At 50.6% G+C, this 19,340-nt stretch overlaps 1 protein-coding gene across 1 annotated transcript in view; it reads right to left on the bottom strand.

Moving 5' to 3' along the window:
• LOC147109716 (1-phosphatidylinositol 4,5-bisphosphate phosphodiesterase beta-2-like) overlaps nucleotides 1-19,340 on the bottom strand; it is a 195,988-nt gene that overhangs the window by 157,679 nt on the left and 18,969 nt on the right. Inside the window, exons 2-3 of the mRNA XM_086003833.1 lie at nucleotides 13,407-13,564; nucleotides 10,309-10,391 (exon numbers count right to left, since the gene is read on the bottom strand). Coding sequence (XP_085859959.1) covers nucleotides 10,309-10,391; nucleotides 13,407-13,564 — 241 coding nt within the window. The remainder of the gene's footprint in view (nucleotides 1-10,308; nucleotides 10,392-13,406; nucleotides 13,565-19,340) is intronic.

Raw genomic sequence — 19,340 nt, 5'->3', positions numbered from 1 at the left:
GGGGGAGAGAGGCAGGCACTGGGGGAGAGAGGCAGGCACTGGGGGAGAGAGACAGGCACTGGGGTAGAGAGACTGGCACTGGGGGAGAGAGACAGGCAGGGGGGAGAGAGACAGGCAGGGGGGAGAGAGACAGGCACTGGAGGGAGAGTCGGGCACTGGGGAGAGAGACAGGCAGGGGGGAGAGAGACAGGCACTGGGGGAGAGACAGGCACTGGGGGAGAGAGACAGGCACTGGGGGAGAGAGACAGGCACTGGGGGAGAGAGACAGGCACTGGGGGAGAGACAGGCACTGGGGGAGAGACAGGCACTGGGGTAGAGAGACAGGCACTGGGGTAGAGAGACAGGCACTGGGGGAGAGAGACAGGCACTGGGGGAGAGAGACAGACACTGGGGGAGAGAGACAGGCAGGGGGTAGAGAGACAGGCACTGGGGGAAAGGGACAGGCACTGGGGTAGAGAGACAGGCACTGCGAGAGAGAGACAGGCAGGCGGGGGGAGAGACAGGCACTGAGGGAAAGGGACAGGCACTGGGGGAGAGAGACAGGCACTGGGAGAGAGACAGGCACTGGGGTAGAGAGACAGGCACTGGGGTAGAGAGACAGGCACTGGGGAGAGAGACAGACACTGGGGGAGAGAGACAGGCACTGGGGGAGAGAGACAGACACTGGGGGAGAGAGACAGGCAGGGGGTAGAGAGACAGGCACTGGGGGAAAGGGACAGGCACTGGGGTAGAGAGACAGGCACTGCGAGAGAGAGACAGGCAGGGGGGGGAGAGACAGGCACTGAGGGAAAGGGACAGGCACTGGGGGAGAGAGACAGGCACTGGGGGAGAGAGACAGGCACTGGGAGAGAGACAGGCACTGGGGTAGAGAGACAGGCACTGGGGGAGAGAGACAGGCACTGGGGGAGAGAGGCAGGCAGGGGGTAGAGAGACAGGCACTGGGGTAGAGAGACAGGCACTGGGGGAGAGAGACAGGCAGGGGGTAGAGAGACAGGCACTGGGGGAAAGGGACAGGCACTGGGGTAGAGAGACAGGCACTGCGAGAGAGAGACAGGCAGGGGGGGAGAGACAGGCACTGAGGGAAAGGGACAGGCACTGGGATAGAGAGACAGGCACTGGGGGAGAGAGACAGGCAGGGGGGGAGAGACAGCCACTGGGGGGAGAGTCGGGCACTGGGGGAGAGAGACAGGCAGGGTGAGAGAGACAGGCACACGGGGGAGAGACAGGCACTGGGGGGAGAGACAGGCAGTGGAGGGAGAGACATGGTTTCTGGGGGGACGAGGGACGGGCACAGGTGGGAGAGAGCTAAGTGGAAAGAGGAAATAAATCAAAAACCAACAAGAAAAGTGATTGAGAAATAGCCTGGAAATGCTGCTCCAAACTTTACTGTAGGGCTGTCCTGTAAACAACAGTCAGCAGCACCCAGGCACCCAGTTTAAATGGGAAGCTAAATGAATGAGCGGCATGTTCTTTTTATTAGTCCTCACGATGCGGCGATTATTTGCTTACATTTGAATTTTGTAGCAAGTGTTTATAACCAAGGGGTTTGCTGAGCCAGTTCAGAGGGCATTAAGAGCCAATCACATGGTGTGAAATGGAGTCACGTGTGTTAAATCTGTGAGTTGTTCAAGTAATTAATACTCAGACTTAATCAGTAACAATAAAACAGGTCTTTACTGGTTGGAGGTAGGGACTATACGTAGGTCTTTACTTCATGCCCACAGGCGGGAACTGAGGGGAGATCAGTACCCACAGTACTATTTATACCCCTATGGCCAGGAGTGGTACTGCGTATCACTACGCCCTACAAGTAGTGCAGTCCTGTCCATAGGTTCAAAGTAGCACACATATTACATACACAACATTCCTCCCTTCCTAGCTTTACAGTCATCTCCCCATTTAACATAACGTAATAACATATATACATATATAACTTCAGGTTTACATAACAGAATAACATAGATACATAGATAACTTCATGTCAAAACAGATCACAGATTCAGTCTCTGCGGAAAACAGTTCACAGATTCAATCTCTGTGGTGTAGTCGGTTCACGTTGCTGGAGTGACTCATTCAATAGTCCTTCCATGGATTTAACAGTTTGAACTTCCGAACTGAATTGGCTCCGTTCGGAGGGACCACGTGTGTGATCTGGTAGAGGTAATAATGGTTCAGATGGGTCATCTTCTGTTTCGACTTTTCCTTTTCTGCTTCTTGGAGACTCTCTGGGCTCCACTGTCAGCTGCCAGCTGCATGCGCAGTTCCTCCTTCTCTTCCTCCTTTTTCCGTAGTAGAGCCACCTTCTCCCGATGTTCCGTAGACTTTCGGTGCTCCTCCATGATTTCTGTATGGTGGGAGTCGAAGTTACAAGTTGGGCAGGACAGGACATAGTAATATTCGGTGTCGTCCTGATCTAGGCCAGCGAGAGGGTCTTCTATTTCCTCCATACCCAGCTGGGCGTTAGCCAGCTTTTGTTCCAAGTCCAGACATCTTTCCTGAAGAGACTTCTTCATGCGTACCTCTTCATCCAGCTTTTTCTGGGCTTTCAGCAAGTCGTTTACTAATGACCTCATTTGAGATTTTACTACTTCAACTTCTTTTGGAGATTGATTGATCGGACTATTCAATCCCTCTACCGGAGCAGCTGTTTCAGCGGTCTGTTGTTCTACGTTGACGTGAGTCAGCGTACTTTTGGCATCCAAGGGCTGCTCTGTTGCAGTCATCTCAGTCTGTGTTGCCACCTCAGCTCTTCCAATAACCTTTGAGAGCTCCGAACCCCTTTCGTTTGAATATTGAAGTTCGTGTTCAAGTTTTTCCCATTTCAGAGTCCTGTCCTTCAGCATATGCAGGAGTTGGCTGACCGTTAACTCCTCTGACATCAGACGTTTTGTGTGCTCCTGCTCCATTTTCTCCATCAGCTGCTTCTGTTGTCTTTCCAGATTCTCCAACTCTATATCAAAGAACTCTTTCGTTGCATTCAACTCTTGCTCAAAACGGCGAAGCATTTGTTCTAATTGCTGTTGTAGTTTGAAATGGAGTTGAGTTCGAGCCCGGTGTCCCTCAGAAATGGGCACATCAGTAGACTTGCCAGACTCAGAATCCACAGTTAAACTATGTTGTTGTTGCTCAGTGGAATTCTGTGCTGAAACTTTGTCTTTTGCACCTGAGTTGGGCTTACCATCATCCGTTCCAGAGTCTGGGCCGACTATCTTCACCGAGTTCTCACTCGTTATTGTTTGTAGGAAATGCCAGTCCATATTCATTTTCCTAATCCACTCCCGTCCTAGTAGTGGAGGACCTCCTTCAGATATCACATATAAGTCCATTATTTGACTGTCTTCGCCCTTGTGGACCACTGCAACCTCTATTTTCCCGATGGGGTACACTCTTTGCCCCGTGTATGTTTTCAATATAATCCCCGTATCCTGTAGGGGAATATGTTGGAATAACTTTCCGTAATCTTTCTTATTTATGACCGTCAATGCCGATCCAGTGTCCAATTCCAGTTTTACTTGGACTCCTTCTATCTGAAGAGTGACCCAAATTGTCTGGAGGTCTGCACCCTTACCAGCGTTGAGTACTCTTAAGCTAGCCAGTTCATTACAGCTTAAGCTAGCCAGTTCATTACTGCTAGCGTCTGAATCGGACTCCTGTTCGGTCACCTTGTGTACCTTTGCGTATTTTCCTTGCGGTGACTTCTTGTTGCTGGTCTTCTTCCCTGACCTGCATACTCTAGCTATATGTCCAAGCCTACCACAAGTTCTACATTCTTGGTTTTTAAACCAACACTGGTTCTGATCATGCGTTGTCTTTCCACAACGATAACATTTGCCAGAACTCACACCCAATTTGTGTGCACTGAGCTCCGGTGACCGTAGCTGCATTACTGCCGTGCCTCTCGCTGCGGCTTCGTGTGCTGCTGCCATAGTGACCACCTTCTCAAGCGTCAGCTCATTCTCCTCGAGCAGTCGCTTTTGTGTATCCTGTTTAAATAAACCACACACAAATTTGTCTCGTAGTGCATCTGTCAGTCCCGTTCCAAACTGGCAATATTTCGCTAATTTACGCAATTCCAGCAAATATTCAGCATTGCTTTCATGCTGTAGCTGCCTTCTGTCGTAAAATTTAAATCGTTCCGCTAGCATCAGCGGCGTGGGGTTTAGATGATCTTTCAGGACAGTAACAATCTCATCGAACGTCTTATCCGCCGGTTCATCTGGTGATAACAGGTGTTTCAATTGCCCGTATGTCTTCGCACCCATTAAATTTAATAATGTTAGAGCTTTATCTTGGTCATGAATTTTATTGGCCTTACAATAATTTTTTACTCTTTCAACATATATGGCCCAATCTTCGAGGTCACTATCAAAGGTGCTAATATTCCCGTGTTTAGGCATTGTAGATTTGCAATTTCTCAGATTTTATTTTGTTTACTGCTATCCAAGATGGCGGCTTCCCGCTCTTGCCGTCGTCCTCCGCCCACAAAATGGCGGTTTTCCCGCGCTTGGCGGTCTTCACCCGTCCCCCAACGCCGTCTCCCTTCAGCCCCCGAGTGCGGCCCTTATCTTCGCCGCAATCGCCCGAGTGCGGCCCTTATCAGCGGATGCGATCGCTGGATCGCGAAGCGGCTCTCGGCTCTTATCAGGAGATGCGATCGCTCTGTTGAAACGCCTCCCGCTCGAAGCGGCTCTCGCGCCCTATTCCTCCAGCTCCCCCAGCCCCGTTCGTGCGGCCAACGCGGTCGACTGCCTGTCGCGTCGCTGCCCGGCTCAGACAACGGCTTACCCACCACCAAGCTGGAGAAGAAGCTGATGGTCGCCGATGGAGGCTCCGAGGTCAGGATGTCTTCCAGTGGGGTGGAGAGGGTGGAAACCTCTCTGCAACGTCCTGGCTGTGGACGAAGCTGCCGTGGAGTGACTGCCGCAGGGTCCGAATCAGACTCGTCGCCAGTGTTAAATCTGTGAGTTGTTCAAGTAATTAATACTCAGACTTAATCAGTAACAATAAAACAGGTCTTTACTGGTTGGAGGTAGGGACTATACGTAGGTCTTTACTTCATGCCCACAGGCGGGAACTGAGGGGAGATCAGTACCCACAGTACTATTTATACCCCTATGGCCAGGAGTGGTACTGCGTATCACTACGCCCTACAAGTAGTGCAGTCCTGTCCATAGGTTCAAAGTAGCACACATATTACATACACAACAACGTGTAAGCCAGACTGGGTGGGGGTAGCAGGTTCCCTTCCCTGAAGAGAATTACTGAACCACTTGGGTTTTTATGATAACCTGGCAGATCCCAATCAACATGAAGTTGTTGCAGTATAGGTTCCCTCAGAGGTGGCGGAATGATGACACGGCGTCCCCAAAGAAGATAACCTGCCTGGACGGAGAGCTCATTTCTTTTTGAAACGTAAGGTTTCAAACGAGGAGAATCTCCTATAGCTCTCCCTCGAATGACATCGTCCATTACCTCAGACAGGACTGGATCGTTGCGGGTGTACCTTCACACCTGAACTGCAGTGACAGGTGCTCCCTCCACTTGTCTAAAGTAGAAGATGTCTATCTGACGAGGCTCTGGGGGAGTAACAGGCAAGGGTAGCCTCGAGAGACTGTCTGCGTTGCCGTGCAAGTCTGATTTGCGATATTTGATGTCGTATGTGTGTCCTGACAACAGTAAAGCCCACCTTTGCATCCTGCTTGCAGCGAGAGACGGAATTCCAGTGTGGGGCCCGAAGATTGAAGTCAATGGACGGTGGTCCGTCAGGAGTGTGAACCTTCTCCCAAACAGGTACTGATGAAATTTTCGAATTCCAAAAACGATTCCCAAGGCCTCGCGCTCGATCTGTGCATAGTTACTCTCGGCCTTGTTCAAGGTGCGTGATGCGAAGGCGATAGGTTTCTCTTCACCCGAAGGCATGATGTGGGATATGACTGCTCCCACACCATATGGTGATGCATCACATGCTAGCTGCACGGGCAGCTTTGGGTCGAAGTGTGTCAGGACCTCCGATTTCAGCAATGCTTTCTTTGCTTGGGCGAAAGCTTCGTTGCACAGTTCAGTCCATTTCCATGTTTTGCCTTGACATAGCAACTGATGTAACGGCTTCAGCAATGTTGCTAAGTCTGGAATAAACTTCCCATAGTGGTTAAGTAGCCCCAGAAATGAACGTAACTGGCTCACATTCTGGGGTGCTGGGGCCTCCACGATCGCCTTGACCTTTGATGGCGCCTTATGCAGGCCAGTAGCGTTAATCACATGCCCCAGGTACTCAACTGAAGACTGAAAGAATTCACATTTGTCTTTACAAACTCTGAATCCGTACCCTTTCAGTCGTTGTAGTGTCGCATCCAAGTTCAGAAGATGATCCTCCTCATTTGTCCCAGTGACAAGGATGTCGTCCAGGTAGCACTGGACTCCTGGCAGTCCACTCAAAATCTGATCCATTGCCCTTTGGAATAGAGCAGGGGCCGACGTAATTCCAAACGGAAGGCGGCAGTACCTGTATAGCCCCTTGTGTGTCACAATTGTCAGCAGCTCCTTTGATTTGTCATCGACATGCATTTGTAGATAAGCCTGGCATAAGTCTATTTTGCTGAACTTTTGCCCTCCGGCCAGGCCCGTAAAAAGATCCTCAATGAGGGGAAGAGGGTACTGTTCCGCAGGCAGCACCGGGTTAATAGTCACTTTAAAATCCCCGCAGATTCGAACAGATCCATCCTTTTTCAGGACAGGAGCAATGGTTGTGGCCCATTTGCTCACGCTCACAGGCTCCAGGACTCCATTCTCGACTAAGGCCTCCAAGTTAGCCTCAACTTTTGGCCTAATTGCACAGGGTACAGGTCGGGCTTTGTGAAACTTCAGCTTGCTGTCGGGTTTAATGTCCAGTCTCACGCTAATCTTTTTCATGCTCCCAAGTTCCCCATTGAAGAGTTCTGCATGTTTGTTTAACACTGCAGTCAGACCTGACTCTCCTTTTGACATCATGCGGACTGCAGGCCAGTCCAGCGTGATTTTCTCTAGCCACGCACGTCCCAGTAGCGATGGGTAATTTCCCTTTACCACATATAGTGGCAGTTTTGCAGTCTGTCCGTTCAATTTAACTGTCACCTCAATGACATCTCTCATGGCCACAGGTTCGCCGGTATACGTCTTTAGCACAATGTTTGTTGGCTGAAGGGTAAGATGCTTTAGCATTTTGTTGTAGACAGTGTCTGAAACAAGGGACACAGCCGCGCCTGTGTCCACCTCCATCCGCACTGATTGTCCCTCCACCAGTGGTGACACCCAGTAGCCATTTGAATCACCTGCAACCATCAGTATGTGCACCTCTTCCTCCTCAGATGTGTCGCTCCCCTCTGTTTTGCTTGTTCCATCATACTGCACTGAATGAACACTCTTTTTCCTCTCTTGTCCAAATACAGACATTTTGCTTCCATGCTTCCCAGCTCTGTCTGTTCTTTTTTTACCTCTACAGGCGCGTTCAATGTGACCCTTTTTGCCACAATTTCGGCATTCCAGCTCCGTACACCAGCAGTCATTAGCGTGATGACCCGTTTTCCCACAACGGTAACATGTGCCGTTCCGCGCACCTTTAGGCTCAGACGACACCTTGTGAACTCTCCCTGTTGAACTCAACTGGTGAGCCTCCTTTTCCGCCATCTCCATGGAGACACTAACTTCAATGGCCTTTTCAAGAGTAAGGTTGTCCTCAGTAAGAAGGCGCTTCTGTGTGGCTGCATTTTGCAGACCACACACAAGTCTGTCTCTAATGGTGTCATTCAGCAACTCCTTGAACTGGCAGTGTTCCGACAACCTTTTTAAAGCAGCAATAAACATCGTCACTGATTCCCCCTCCTCTTGATTCCGTTTGTGAAATCTAAATCTCTCAGCAATAACCAGAGGTTTTGGTGAAAAATGTGCTCCAAGAATTTCCACTAGTTGCTTATATGTTTTAGTTCCTGGCTTATCTGGTTGCACGAGGCTGCGAAGTAAATTGAATGTCTTCGGCCCGATTACACTCAAAAAGGTAGGCACGACCTTTTCATTTGCCACCGCATTCGCCAATACAAAATAGTCAAAACGTTCCGTATATGCGCTCCATTGCTCCACATTTTCATCAAAATCACTGATGTTTCCTAATATAGTAGCCATCTCATGTTTCAAATTACATTTCTGTTTACTCACTGCACCCGTAACGTACGCAGATTCATCCCAGCCTCGTTGCCACTTGTTGTGTCGGTACCTTTCTACCTTGACACAATTTAGGACTCAGAACTCAGAGATTCAAACATGAAGTGCTTTATTGGAAGGAAAGGAAGTTCTGGAAAGTTCCGAACAAAGAGAGCTAAACTTAACAGAGAACACCCAACCATTTATCGATGGGAATATTGAGGAGAAAGCCAAAGCATGTTCCCCATGTCAAAGGGTCCGGAATGTTCCACAGCTGGCAACCCTACACCCCTGGGATTGGCCTGCAGAAGTGTGGCAGCGAGTACATGTGGACTTCGCCGGTCCTTTCGAAGAGACGATGTTTATGGTGGTTGTGGACGCTCGTAGCAAGAGGCCGGAGGTCGCTGTGATGAGGTCTACCACGGCAGAGAAAACAATTGAGAAACTTGGTGAGATGTTCAGCCGTTATGGCTCACTGGAACAACTCGTAAGTGACAACGGTCCACAATTTGTATCACAGGAGTTTGCAACCTTCCTGCATGTGAATGGTGTCCAACACATCAGGTCTGCGCCCTATCATCCCTCTACTAACGGCCAGGCAGAAAGGTTTGTGCAAACTTTGAAGCATGCCTTGAAGGCATCGCAAGGTCAGGGCTCAATCCACCAACGTCTGAACAGCTTCCTGTTGTCCTACAGGAACGAGCCGCATGCCACAACCAAAACTTCCCCCGCTTCGCTCATGATGAAGAGGCAGTTGCGGACAAGTTTTGACTTACTCAAACCTCCAAGGGCAGAACAGGTTGTCCATCATCAACAACAAGCTCAAGTTGAAAAGAGAGAGAAAAGAGCCAAGGAGAGACAGTTTCACCCTGGAGAGCACGTCCTAGCTCGAAACTACAACACTGGACCGAAATGGGTTCCTGCTACGGTGATCGCGCAGATGGGCCCTGTGTCTTACACGGTTGAGACTGCTAAGGACGTCGTCTGGAGAAGACACACAGATCAACTGTTGCTAGGAGCAGAGACAGCCACAGAGGCTCCAACGGCTGGTTGGCCTGAACTGTTTCCGGATGATACTGCAAACCAGCATCCTTTGCCACAGTGCTCTTCTCCAACACAGGAAGTCAAAGAGACTGTTCCACCTGTGCAAACTCCTGACTTTCAACTGACACAGGCACCTTCTCCATCCAGGCCTGTGTCAATGCCTACTGCTGTGGAAGCCAGCGATGACCGCCGGGCCTGTCAGAGAGCGGCGGCCTCCAAGACGCTTGGATCTGTAGGCTTAGTGACTTACCCATAAGACTGGGGCAGAATAAACCCCAGGGTAAAGTCAGGGTTTGAGGCAGTCTACCTCTACCCTAGGTTCGTTGAGTGCATTGAAAGTAACTTACCTGTTGAGGAATAATGTGGACCTTTCATTTAAGAGGGGAGGAAATGTTATGTATTGTGTGTTCTATTGTGTGCTCTCCTCCCACCTGTGGTGGCGCTGTCACAGGAGATAAATGGTTGGGTGTTCTCGGTTAAGTTTAGCTCTCTTTGTTCGGAACTTTCCAGAACTTCCTTTCCTTCCACTAAAGCACTTCATGTTTGAATCTCTGAGTTCTGAGTCCTAAATTGTGTCTAGGTAGAAAGGTACCGACACAACAGGTAGCACTCTCACCTCTAGAGTCAGAAGGTCGTGGGTTCAAGTCTCACTCCAGGGACTTGAGCACATAAAGCCAGGCTGACACTCCAGTGCAGTACTGAGGGAGTGCTGCACTTTCAGAGGTGCCGTCTTTCAGAGGAGACGTTAAACCGAGGCCACATCTACTCTCTCAGGTGGACGTAAAAGATCCCATGGCACTATTTTGAAGAAGAACAGGGGAGTTATCACTGGTGTTCTGGGCAGCATTTATCCCTCAATTAACATCACTAAAACAGATGATCTGGTCATTACCACATTGCTGTTTGTGGGAACTTGCTGTGTGCAAATTGGCTGCCGCGTTTCCTACATTACAACAGTGACTACACTTCAAAAAGTACTTCACTGGCTGTAAAGCGCTTTGGGACGTCCGGTGGTCGTGAAAGGCACTATATTTTTCTGATCCGATTATCTTCCACCCAGAATTTGGAACAAAAAGAGTCGATTTTACTTACGAGTCAACATGATTCTCAAAGGACAGTATGAGTGGGTACTGGGAGGTTTTGAAAGCACTCTCTGCTATAGCCTCGATCACATCCTGTTACAGGAAACATCAATAACATTTACATTTCAAGCAAACAAGTGCCAGCTGTTATTAACAGCTGATTAACATTCTGACATTGCTTGTATTGAGCAGACCATGGGCTGCAATCGGCTTTCATAGGAACAGGAGGAGGCCATTCAGCTCTTCCAGCCTGTTCCGCCATTCAACTAGATCATGGCTGGTCCATACCTCAACTCTATTTACCCGCCTTTGCTCCATATCCATTGAAACCCTTACAAAAATCTATCAATCTCAGTCTTGAAAGCTCCAATTGACCCCCAGCATCCACAGCCTATTGGGGGAGAGAGTTCCAGATTTCCACCACCCTTTGTGTGAAAAAGTGCTTCCTGATTTCACCCCTGAACGGCCTCGCTCTAATTTTAAGATTGTGGCCTAGAAATTCAGTGGGCTGCGCCACCCGTAAGCACCTTAAGAGGGTGCTAAGTGGGTCGCAAGCCACTGGCCACACCTCCAGCTAAATTCAGCGGGACGCTAGTGGTGGCGCTAGCTGTTAGCGCTGCGCCGCTACCGATGACGTCATCGGTGTGCGCAGCGCTCCGCTGACGCCCCGGCCGCGATATTTAGTTGCGCCCCTTGATTTAACGCCGGATGCTATGTACGACCAGTTCAGGGGGGCCTACCTGCGGCGGTGGAGGCGCAAATTAAAGGAGAGGTGCGGGGCGGCCATTTTTGTTGCTGGTCGCCTGTCAGCACCTCTCTGCGCTGCTGTCCCCGGCCTCCTGAGCCCCCCCCCCCGGCCCCGGGAAGTGCCGACTGCGTTCCAAGAGCCCGGCACTTCTCCTCGGTGCCGGGCTCTTTTGCCGGCACTCACGATCCTCGGGGGCCCAGCTGGGCCCCAGATCGCGCAGAACAAGGCCCCTCCCCTTTAAGAAGGGGAGGAAGGCCTGCAGTACCGTAGTGCGAGGTGCCGCAGCGTGTGGCGCTGCGGCATGTTGCACAGCGGTATTCAGTCGCAGCGCCCCAAGAGGGATGCAGGCGCCTCCAGTAGCGCCGCGCTTCCCTTTGGGGTGCTCCAACTGAATTTCCGGCGGGCGGCCGCGAATGCTTCCGGGGCGCTACTTTTAGCACCCTGGTGAGGCTGGTGCCCCAAACGGGGCTATAGTGAATTTCTAGGCCTGTGCCCCCTTGTTCTGGACTCCCCCAGCAGATAGTTTCTCTGTATCTATCACATTGAACACCTTTGAGTAGATCAGCCCTCTAAACTCGAGGGAATACAAGCCAAGTTTATGCAACCTGTCCTCAGAATTTAACCCTTTAAGCATTGGTATCATTCTGGTGAATCTGCGCTGTTCCCCCTCCAAGGCCACTATCTGTAATGTTAACGCTAGGTTGTGGACACCAACACTAGTTTATTTATTTTTTAATTTGTTTCTGGGATGTGGGTGTCGCTGGCAAGGCCAGCATTTATTGCCCATCCCTAATTGCCCTTGAGAAGGTGGTGGTGAGCCGCCTTCTTGAACCATTGCAGTCGGTGTGGTGAAGGTACTTCCACAGTGCTGTTAGGGAGGGAGTTCCAGGATTTTGACCCAGCGACGATGAAGGATCGGCGATATACTTCTAAGTCAGGATTGTGTGTGACTTGGAGGGGAACTTGGAGGTGGTGGTGTTCCCATGCGCCTGCTGCCCTTGTCCTTCTAGGTAGAAGAGGTCACAGGTTTGGGAGGTGCTGCCGAAGAAGCGTTGGTGAGTTGCTGCAGTGCAACTTGTAGATGGTACACACTGCAGCCACGGTACGCCGGTGGTGGAGGGAGTGAATGTTTAAGGTGGTGGATGGGGTGCCAATCAAGCGGGCTGCTTTGTCGTAGATGGTGTCGAGCTTCTTGAGTGTTGTTGGAGCTGCACTCATCCAGGCAAGTGGACAGTATTCCATCACACTCCTTACTTGTGCCTTGTAGATGGTGGAAAGGCTTTGGGGAGTCAGGAGGTGAGACACTCGCCGCAGAATTCCCAGCCTCTGGCCTGCTCTTGTTGCCACAGTATTTATGTGGCTGGTTCAGTTAAGTTTCTGGTGAATGGTGACCCCCAGGATGTTGATGGTGGGCGATTCGGCAATGGTAATGCTGCTGCATGTCAAGGGGCGGTGGTTAGACTCTCGCTTTTTGGAGATACTCATTGCCTGGCACTTCTGTGGTGTGAATGTTACCTGCCACTTTTCAGCCCAAGCCTGAACGTCGTCCAGGTTTTGCTACATGCGGGCATGGACTGCTTCATTATCTGAGGAGTTGCGAATGGCGCTGAACACTGAGCAATCATCAGCGAACATCCCCATTTCTGGCCTTAGAAGGGAAGGTCATTGATGAAGCAGCTGACGATGGTTGGGCCTAGGACACTATGTACTATTAACACTAGTTTGACACTGCTAACACTAACTGAGGGGATGAGGGGGTGTTAGCAATAGTTTAGATGGCAGTCACTCTAGTTCACATAGTCTGGTTCTAACATGGTTTTTAATATATAATATTATAATTTTAATATGGTTCTATGTGTTTTGCTCTGGTGGTTAATGCCTGAATGAAGCCAATTATTGGGCTGCTGATAGCCTGGAGTTGTGTAAATTCTGGTCAGGTAGATCAGGTACACTATGACCTTACGTCACACTCAGACCAGGCCTTTGCAGCATTACTGTAACCAGTACATTGAGGGAGTCTCTTTTCACACATGAGTGAAGAACCCCAGAAACCCACGGGAAGTGTCTCAGTTGCTGCTGGAGCAGGAAGAACTGGGACAAAGCTTCACTGCAGTGACCAAGCAGGAGTCATTCCTGACTTCAGCCGAGCCACTGCCAGAAGGTGCTGAGTGCTGACACATGCTACCCAACGGAGAGGGAGGAAAGCTGGAGGGAGAAACGCATGTCCCAATCAATCTATGCAATAACATGAACCACATCAAAACACATCAACACGTCACTGGCTTGAGCCATCACTTTGATAAAACAGTCTTCCAGCGTTTGCCAAGTATTCTTACTGAACGCAGAATTCATAAGCTTACCTTGAAGAGAATTTCTGTTGTCATGGTGTAACCATGTGTGATGATTGGCTCTTCATCTGGTGGCCGCCCTTTCCAACAGTCAAGCTCCAAACAGCGACACCCAGCAAGGAGGACCTGGCGATACATTTCAGGGGAGGAAATCCCAGAGAACTGGCCAGCTAGCAGGATTGAGAATGGAAAGCAGAGAGGACCAACATCAAAGGTAGAAATGTGCAATGAGTGTAAGGATTTCTTGATGAATGTACAGAATCCTCGATGAGTGCATGGACACATCACTGTGTACACATATTCATCAATGAGTACACTTAACCTTCAATATGTGTACATATTTTATGTGTGTACGTACTCTTAAATGAATGTACATGTATTCATGAATGTGTATACCTATTCATTCATGAGAGTGTAGAAAGTACATACAGACCCTTAATTTTTAATATTTCTTGAAATGCTTTGCCAGGCAAAAAGGTTTTACAAAGTGAAATAAAATTGGTGAATGTAACAAGCAGTCTTTCACTGATAAGGCAGGAAACATGGTTGTGACTGCAGGGGGTAGTGATAGACAACAGAGATAAACAAACCCTCTTAGTTTTGTAGACATCGTGGGGGAGAAATTCGGTGGGCTGCGCCACCAGTTAGCACCTAAAGAGGGCACTCAGTGGCTTTAGCGCCACTGGCCACGCCTCCCGCGATATTTAGCTGGGGCGCTAATGGCGGCGTTAGCCTGTTGCGCTGCGCCGCCACCGATGACATCATCGGTGTGTGCAGCGCCCGGATACCGCCCCGATCGCGATATTTAGCAGCGATTGCCTCTGTAGCGCCGCTCGCTAATCGCGCCTGGTTCACGGGGCCTACCAGTGGCGGCAGTGGCGCAAATTAAGGTGGAGGTGCGGGGCGGCCGTTTTTTTCGGCAGCCGCCTGCCAGCACCTCCGTCCCTGGCCTCTTGTTCTCCCCCCGCGGCATTGCCGGCTGTTTTCCGAGAGCCCGGCACTTCTCCTCGGTGCCGGGCTCTTTTGCCGGCACTCGCGATCGCTCATCGTGCTGGTGCAGGCCCCTCCCCCTTAAGAATGAGAGGAAAGCCTGCAGTACCGCAGCGCGCCATGCCGCAGCTGGTGGCGCTGCGGCACGTTGCGCTGCGATATTCAGGTTCAGCGCCCTAAGAGGGACGCAGAGCGCCTCGAGCCTTGCCCCATGTCCCTCTTGGGGCGCTCAAGCCGAATTTCCGGCGATCGCTGCTGCTCCGATCGCAGCGCAAAATCTGGCGCCCAGGCGAGCTGGCGCCCCGTTTGCGGCTCCGCCCAATTTCTCCCCCCCGTGTCTCTGATGGCTTTCTCTGAGGTTAAGGGGGAGAAGTCAAACTTTTGAAGTTTTGAAATGCAGAATACGATGAAACTCATGAACCTAATAAAGTGGTTTTCTGCCACTTTTGTAAACTTTAGGAGTGAATCAACAATTTTGGGCTGTGATAAGGACAAACTGAATAATAGCCACACAGGATGTGTGAGTGTGAAAGTTTGACAGCTCAAACAGCTCAGAACAACATTAAAAGAACGTTTCACTAACTCTAAATGATTGATTTATGACAAAACACAGGGAAAGCTGTATAAAGCACAGTGGCTAAAGAATATCAGCACTGCAGTAAGAGGAAGGGGCCTGGCCAGTCATCTCACCGACGGGGATCAGGCTGCAGTCAGAGGAAGGAGGGGCCTGGCCGGTCATCTCACCGACGGGGATCAGGCTGCAGTCTGAAGGAGGGGCCTGGCCGGTCATCTCACCTACGGGGATCAGGCTGCAGTCTGAAGGAGGGGCCTGGCCGGTCATCTCACCTACGGGGATCAGGCTGCAGTCTGAGGAAGGAGGGGCCTGGCCGGTCATCTCACCTATGGGGATCAGGCTACAGTCTGAAGGAGGGGCCTTGCCGGTCATCTCACCTACGGGGATCAGGCTGCAGTCTGAAGGAGGGGCCTGGCCGGTCATCTCACCTACGGGGATCAGGCTGCAGTCTGAAGGAGGGGCCTGGCCGGTCACCTCACCTACGGAGATCAGGCTGCAGTCTGAAGGAGGGGCCTGGCCTGTCATCTCACCTATGGGGATCAGGCTGCAGTCTGAAGGAGGGGCCTGGCCGGTCATCTCGCCTACGGGGATCAGGCTGCAGTCTGAAGGAGGGGCCTGGCCGGTCATCTCGCCTACGGGGATCAGGCTGCAGTCTGAAGGAGGGGCCTGGCCGGTCATCTCACCTACAGGGATCAGGCTGCAGTCTCACCTACGGGGATCAGGCTGCAGTCTCAGGAAGGAGGGGCCTAGCCGGTCATCTCACCTACGGGGATCAGGCTGCAGTCTCAGGAAGGAGGGGCCTGGCCGGTCATCTCACCTACGGGGGTCAGGCTGCAGTCTGAAGGAGGGGCCTGGCCGGTCATCTCGCCTACGGGGATCAGGCTGCAGTCTGAAGGAGGGGCCTGGCCGGTCATCTCGCCTACGGAGATCAGGCTGCAGTTTGAAGGAGGGGCCTGGCCGGTCATCTCACCTACGGAGATCAGGCTGCAGTCTGAAGGAGGGGCCTGGCCGGTCATCTCACCTACGAGGATCAGAGTCTGAGGAAGGAGGGGCCTGGCCGGTCATCTCACCTACGGGAATCAGGCTGCAGTCTGAAGGAGGGGCCTGGCCGGCCATCTCACCTACGGGGATCAGGCTGCAGTCTGAAGGAGGGGCCTGGCTGGTCATCTCACCTACGGGGATCAGGCTGCAGTCTGAACGAGAGGCCTGGCCGGTCATCTCGCCTACGGGAATCAGGCTGCAGTCTGAGGAAGGAGGGGCCTTGTTAGATCCGTGGTTCAGTGGATAAATAATTACACGGATGCTGTACATAAACAAACAAAAGGTCTTTACTGGAGGAGGGTCATCTCTAGACTTGGGTACAGAGGCATGCGCATAGCTTATATACCGGTGTGGTTACTGCCGGTACTACAGTATACAGGAGCTGTAAAAAGTAGTTCTGACTTAAACCACATACACTACAATTCCTCCCTTTTTAGATTAATACCCCCTTAATATTCAAATAACAATTACATTTTTTCATGTACATTTAATAACAAAAGTCCATTTATAGATTCAGTCGTTGGGGCGGCTTCCTGACCCTTTCGGGATAGCGCCTTTCCGGAGGTTCTTGTTCTTGGTGCAGAGGCAATTCTGACCCCTTTTCATCGGGTAGTTCATCGGGTTCCACTGCTACTGGGTCTGAGGTAGATACTACCGGTACGTCGGGTTCATCCCCAGGTACTCGAGACATGGGGTTGACGCCTTCCTGTGACGCTAAGGTCTGATCGACGTGGCGTGTCACAATGTTCTCCCCGACATCCACTGTGTACATTAATGGCCCCTGCCTTGTACATATCGTTCCGGGTTGCCACTTCTCTGTTCGATAGTCACGGGCCAAGACTGGTTGCCCTACATTGAAGCTCCTTGTCAGCTTCTCGTTGATGTGCTGGAATTGTTTGTCCTCAACATTTCTTCGCACATTTGGTCTGAGCAAGTCCAGACGAGATCTCAACCTTCGGTTAAAGAACATCATGGCCGGGGTCTGGTTGGTAACTGCATGTGTCGCGTTTCGGTAGGCTAATAAGAAATTGTCCATCTTATGCTGTAGTGGAATTTCATCGTCGCGCATGGCCTTTATCACCTTCTTAAAGGTTTGTACGAACCTCTCAGCCAATCCATTGGTGGCTGGATGATACGGGGTGGATGTGTAATGCCTTACCCCATTCCTTTTCATGAATTTTTGGAACTCATCGGACACAAACTGTGGTCCATTATCAGAGCAGATCTGCTCTGGCAACCCGTTTCTGGCAAATATGGTCCGTAGGACTGCAATCGTTTTCTCTGTAGTGGTTGAAGACATCTTTATCACCTCAGGCCACTTTGAATGAGCATCCACTGCTATTAAGAACATTGAGTCCATGAATGGACCAGCGAAATCAATGTGCACCCGTTGCCATGGAGAGGAGGGCCACTCCCATGGGTGTAGAGGGGCATGTGGTGGTGCATTTTGGACCTTCTGGCATCCTAAGCAGCTCTTAGTTAGGTCTTCGATTTGTTGATCGATTCCCGGCTGTGGTGTATGTACCTTTAAGAGGAACTATGTTTTTTAGAAGCCCCTGTGCACTGTAGTACCGGTAGTGACCACTCGGGTATATAAGCCTGTATAGCGTCTTGTATAGTTTAGTTCACCTCCAGACTTTGTTCAGTAAACACTTGTTAAATCAACTCCTGCTTTCCGGGTCTTCATTAACACACGGATACAACAGTGGCGACGAGTTAGAAACGAACTTACCTGCAATTCGGCAGCACCTCAAGGAGATCGATTCCTCAGACGAAGGTCAAAGAAAAAAAAAAGAAAAAAACTGTGGTTTCACCAGCTAAACGGGCTGGTGGCAGGTACTGCACTAATCCTTCCTGGGCGGTGGGCTGCGGCTCGATCGGGTAGCTCTGCAGCGGGGCCGGTCAGCGAGTCGTAAGGCAGAAGCAAACAAAGACAGAGGGTGGAGCACTCAGGACACGGCCGGCGCTGCAAAGCAGGTCGGCGTTCGGACCAAGCAAAGGGAGGGGAAAGTCCCAGAGAGTCCGACGGAGTGACGGAGAAACTGTTGAAAAATATATATGTAATTAAAAACAGCGGAGAACAGCATTGGCAGCAGCGGCAGCGGCAGGAAAGCGCGGGAGGCGCCATCTTGACTCGACAGGGAAGAAGAGAAAGCGCGGGAGGCACCATTTTTGATTTTCAGGATGCCTAACACTGGCAATATCACTGCTTTCGATAGTGATATAGAGGATTGGACCACATATGTGGAAAGAGTGGAGGTATATTGCAAGGCGAATGAAGTAGCGGATGATAAAATGGCATCGGTACTTCTAAATCTGATGGGCGCAAGGACATACGGGCTGTTACGAAACTTGATCACTTCAGCCAAACCGATGGAGAAGAATTTTAAGGAGATTGTTGATACCCTACAGGAGCACTTAAACCCAACACCGCTGCTGATAGCGGAACGATTCAAATTCTTCAGGAGGAATCAGCACAAGAATGAAAGTAACGCTGATTACCTCACCGAATTACGAAAGCTGTCTAAGCACTGCCAATTCGGGGCAGGACTGGCAGATTCTCTACGAGACAAATTCATCTGTGGTCTCCTAAGCGAAGGAACACAGAAAAGACTACTTTCTGAGAAAGATTTGACACTGGACAAGGCTTTCAGTGTGGCTGTATCATACAAAGCAGCAGCAAGAGGAGCTGCAGAGATACAGCAAAAGCCACAGGACTTCGGCACCCATGAAATGACACGGGGTTTCGAGAGATGTTATCGCTGCGGCAGATCCACCCATGACCAGAGGGACTGCTGGTTCAAGGACAAAGCATGCAGGCAATGCGGAAAGATGGGACATATTGCACGTGTATGCCGATCTGGAAAAAAATCCGCTGACAGTAAAAAGGTCAATAAGGAAAAGTACAGGAAGGTACAAATGATGACGGACAGTAGCTCCGAAGACCAGAAGAGCGATAGCGACTCCGGAAACAAGAGACTAAGCTGTCTCAAATTACATAATGTAATTGCCAAAGAAGATTACCAGACCATTTGGGTTACCCTCACAATAGCGGGGTCCCCAGTTAAAATGGAGCTAGATACAGGATCAGCTCTGACCGTCATAAGTCGACGGGATTACGAGCGGCTATTCCCGCATATACCTTTGAAAGACACATCCATTATCTTGAAGACATATACGGGGCAGAAAGTATACCCCAGAGGGAAAATAAGGGTGCCTGTTGTATATAACGGCAAGGAAATACAGAAGTTGTATTTATACGTTCTGCAAGATGGTGGTCCACCATTGTTGGGACGTGAATGGATCAGAAAGATACGTTTGGGCTGGCACTCCATTCAGGC

Source organism: Somniosus microcephalus, chromosome 12, assembly GCF_052327205.1.
Source record: "Somniosus microcephalus isolate GS21.2 chromosome 12, FLI_Smic_1.0, whole genome shotgun sequence".
Classification (NCBI taxonomy): domain Eukaryota; kingdom Metazoa; phylum Chordata; class Chondrichthyes; order Squaliformes; family Somniosidae; genus Somniosus; species Somniosus microcephalus.
The sequence above is the reverse complement of the archived record's forward strand: the minus strand, read 5'-3'. Positions and strand labels throughout refer to the sequence as shown.